At 64.2% G+C, this 1,638-nt stretch overlaps 1 protein-coding gene across 1 annotated transcript in view; it reads right to left on the bottom strand.

Moving 5' to 3' along the window:
- ITGA2B (integrin subunit alpha 2b) overlaps positions 1-1,638 on the bottom strand; it is a 12,302-nt gene that overhangs the window by 7,981 nt on the left and 2,683 nt on the right. The window contains exons 7-9 of the mRNA XM_042892282.1: positions 846-1,028; positions 235-280; positions 65-169 (exon numbers count right to left, since the gene is read on the bottom strand). Coding sequence (XP_042748216.1) covers positions 65-169; positions 235-280; positions 846-1,028 — 334 coding nt within the window. The remainder of the gene's footprint in view (positions 1-64; positions 170-234; positions 281-845; positions 1,029-1,638) is intronic.

Genomic DNA, 1,638 nt, shown 5'->3' with positions numbered 1-1,638 from the left:
GTCCCATAGCCATGTCCCATAGCAGTGTCCCATAGCAGTGTCCCATAGTGGTGTCCCCTCTCACCAGGTGACACGGCTGTCACTCCCTGGCAGGACGCACTCTGTCACCCGTGGGTTCAGCCCGCTGGGGACGCTCAGCTGCGCCTGGGCCACCACCACCGGCTGCGCCCTGCATTGCGGCGCCATCAGCACCCACCGCTATGGGGCAGAGCCCCCCGACCCCACAGCACGCACCTGTACACGGCCACCATGGAGACCCCAAAAGCACCGACCAGCAGATCTGTGGGGCACAGAGGGGTGAGGATACATGGGGGCTCATGGGGGTGGCACAGCTGTGCCCAGTGCCAGGGCACCCACGGCCATATTAAGGTACCCACAGCCATATTAAGGTACCCATGGCCATGTTAAGGTACCTGTGGCCCTATTAGGGTACCCATGGCCACATTAGGGTTCCCATGGCCATACTGGGGTGTCCATGGCCATATTAGGGTACCCACAGCCATATTAAGGTACTCACAGCCATATTAGGCTACCCATGGCCATATTAGGGTACCTGTGGCCATATTAGGGTACCTGTGGCCATATTAAGGTACCTGTGGCCCTATTAGGGTACCCATGGCCATATTAGGGTACCTATGGCCATATTAGGGTTACCTATGGCCATACTAACGCTCCCATGGCTACATTAAGGTACCCATGGCCATATTAGGGTACCCACAGCCATATTAAGGTACCCACAGCCATATTAAGGTATCCACAGCCATATTAGGGTACCCATGGCCATATTAGGGTTCCCACAGCCATATTAGGGTTCCCACGGCCATGTCGGGGTGTCGTGGCCGTACCTGGGTACCCGTTGCCATCGATGTCGGTGCCACCACGGAGCGCGAAGCCGAAGGCGGCAGGGCCGGGGAAGGGGCTGCTGAGGCGCTGCGCTGGGGTCGGGCTGAGCCCCTCCCGCTGCCCCCGGAAGATGAGCACCGCCCCGCTGCCATCGTCACCGCCGTATGGGGCGCCAACCGCCACGTCTGGGGTGCGGGGACAGCGGGAGGGTGGCACTGAGGGGCTGAGAGCGGGGCGGCGGGGGGCAACGGGGCGGCGTGGGGAGGGGCGAGAGGGGAGGTGGGGGGCGGGGATGGGTTGGGTGGCACTGGGAGGAGACAGAGGGGGGCTGTGGGGTGACAAAGTTATGGGGTGGGCGGCAATGGGGCAGCCCGGAAAGGCGCACTGGAGGGGGGGGGGGGGGGGGGGGGCAAGGGGGCGGGGGGGGGTGGCACGGGGGTGGCACCGGGAGGGGCAGTAAAGGGCTATGGGGTGACAATAGGAGGAAGGGGACATCGGGGCTCTGTGGGGTGACCAGGTTATGGGGCGGGCGGCAATGGGGCGGAATGGAAAGGTGAAATGGAGTGCAATGGGGGGGATGAGGGGGTGGGGGGGGGTGGCACTGGGAGGAGCAGCGGGGAGCTACAGGGTGACAGCAGTGGGAGGAAGGGGACATCAGGGTTCTACGGGGTGACCAGGTTATGGGGCGGGCGGCAACGGGGCGGCACGGAAAGGGGCGATGCAGCGCTATGGGGCGGGTCAGAGGGTGATGGGATGATGGGGGGGGGGCACGGGGGTGGCAGCGGGAGGGGGCGC

Source organism: Lagopus leucura, unplaced genomic scaffold (genome assembly GCF_019238085.1).
Source record: "Lagopus leucura isolate 7727_CA_CO unplaced genomic scaffold, USGS_WTPT01 35010-1_obj-0_obj, whole genome shotgun sequence".
NCBI classification, from domain to species: domain Eukaryota; kingdom Metazoa; phylum Chordata; class Aves; order Galliformes; family Phasianidae; genus Lagopus; species Lagopus leucura.
Note: the sequence above shows the minus strand (reverse complement) of the source record. Positions and strands in the feature narration are given on the sequence as shown.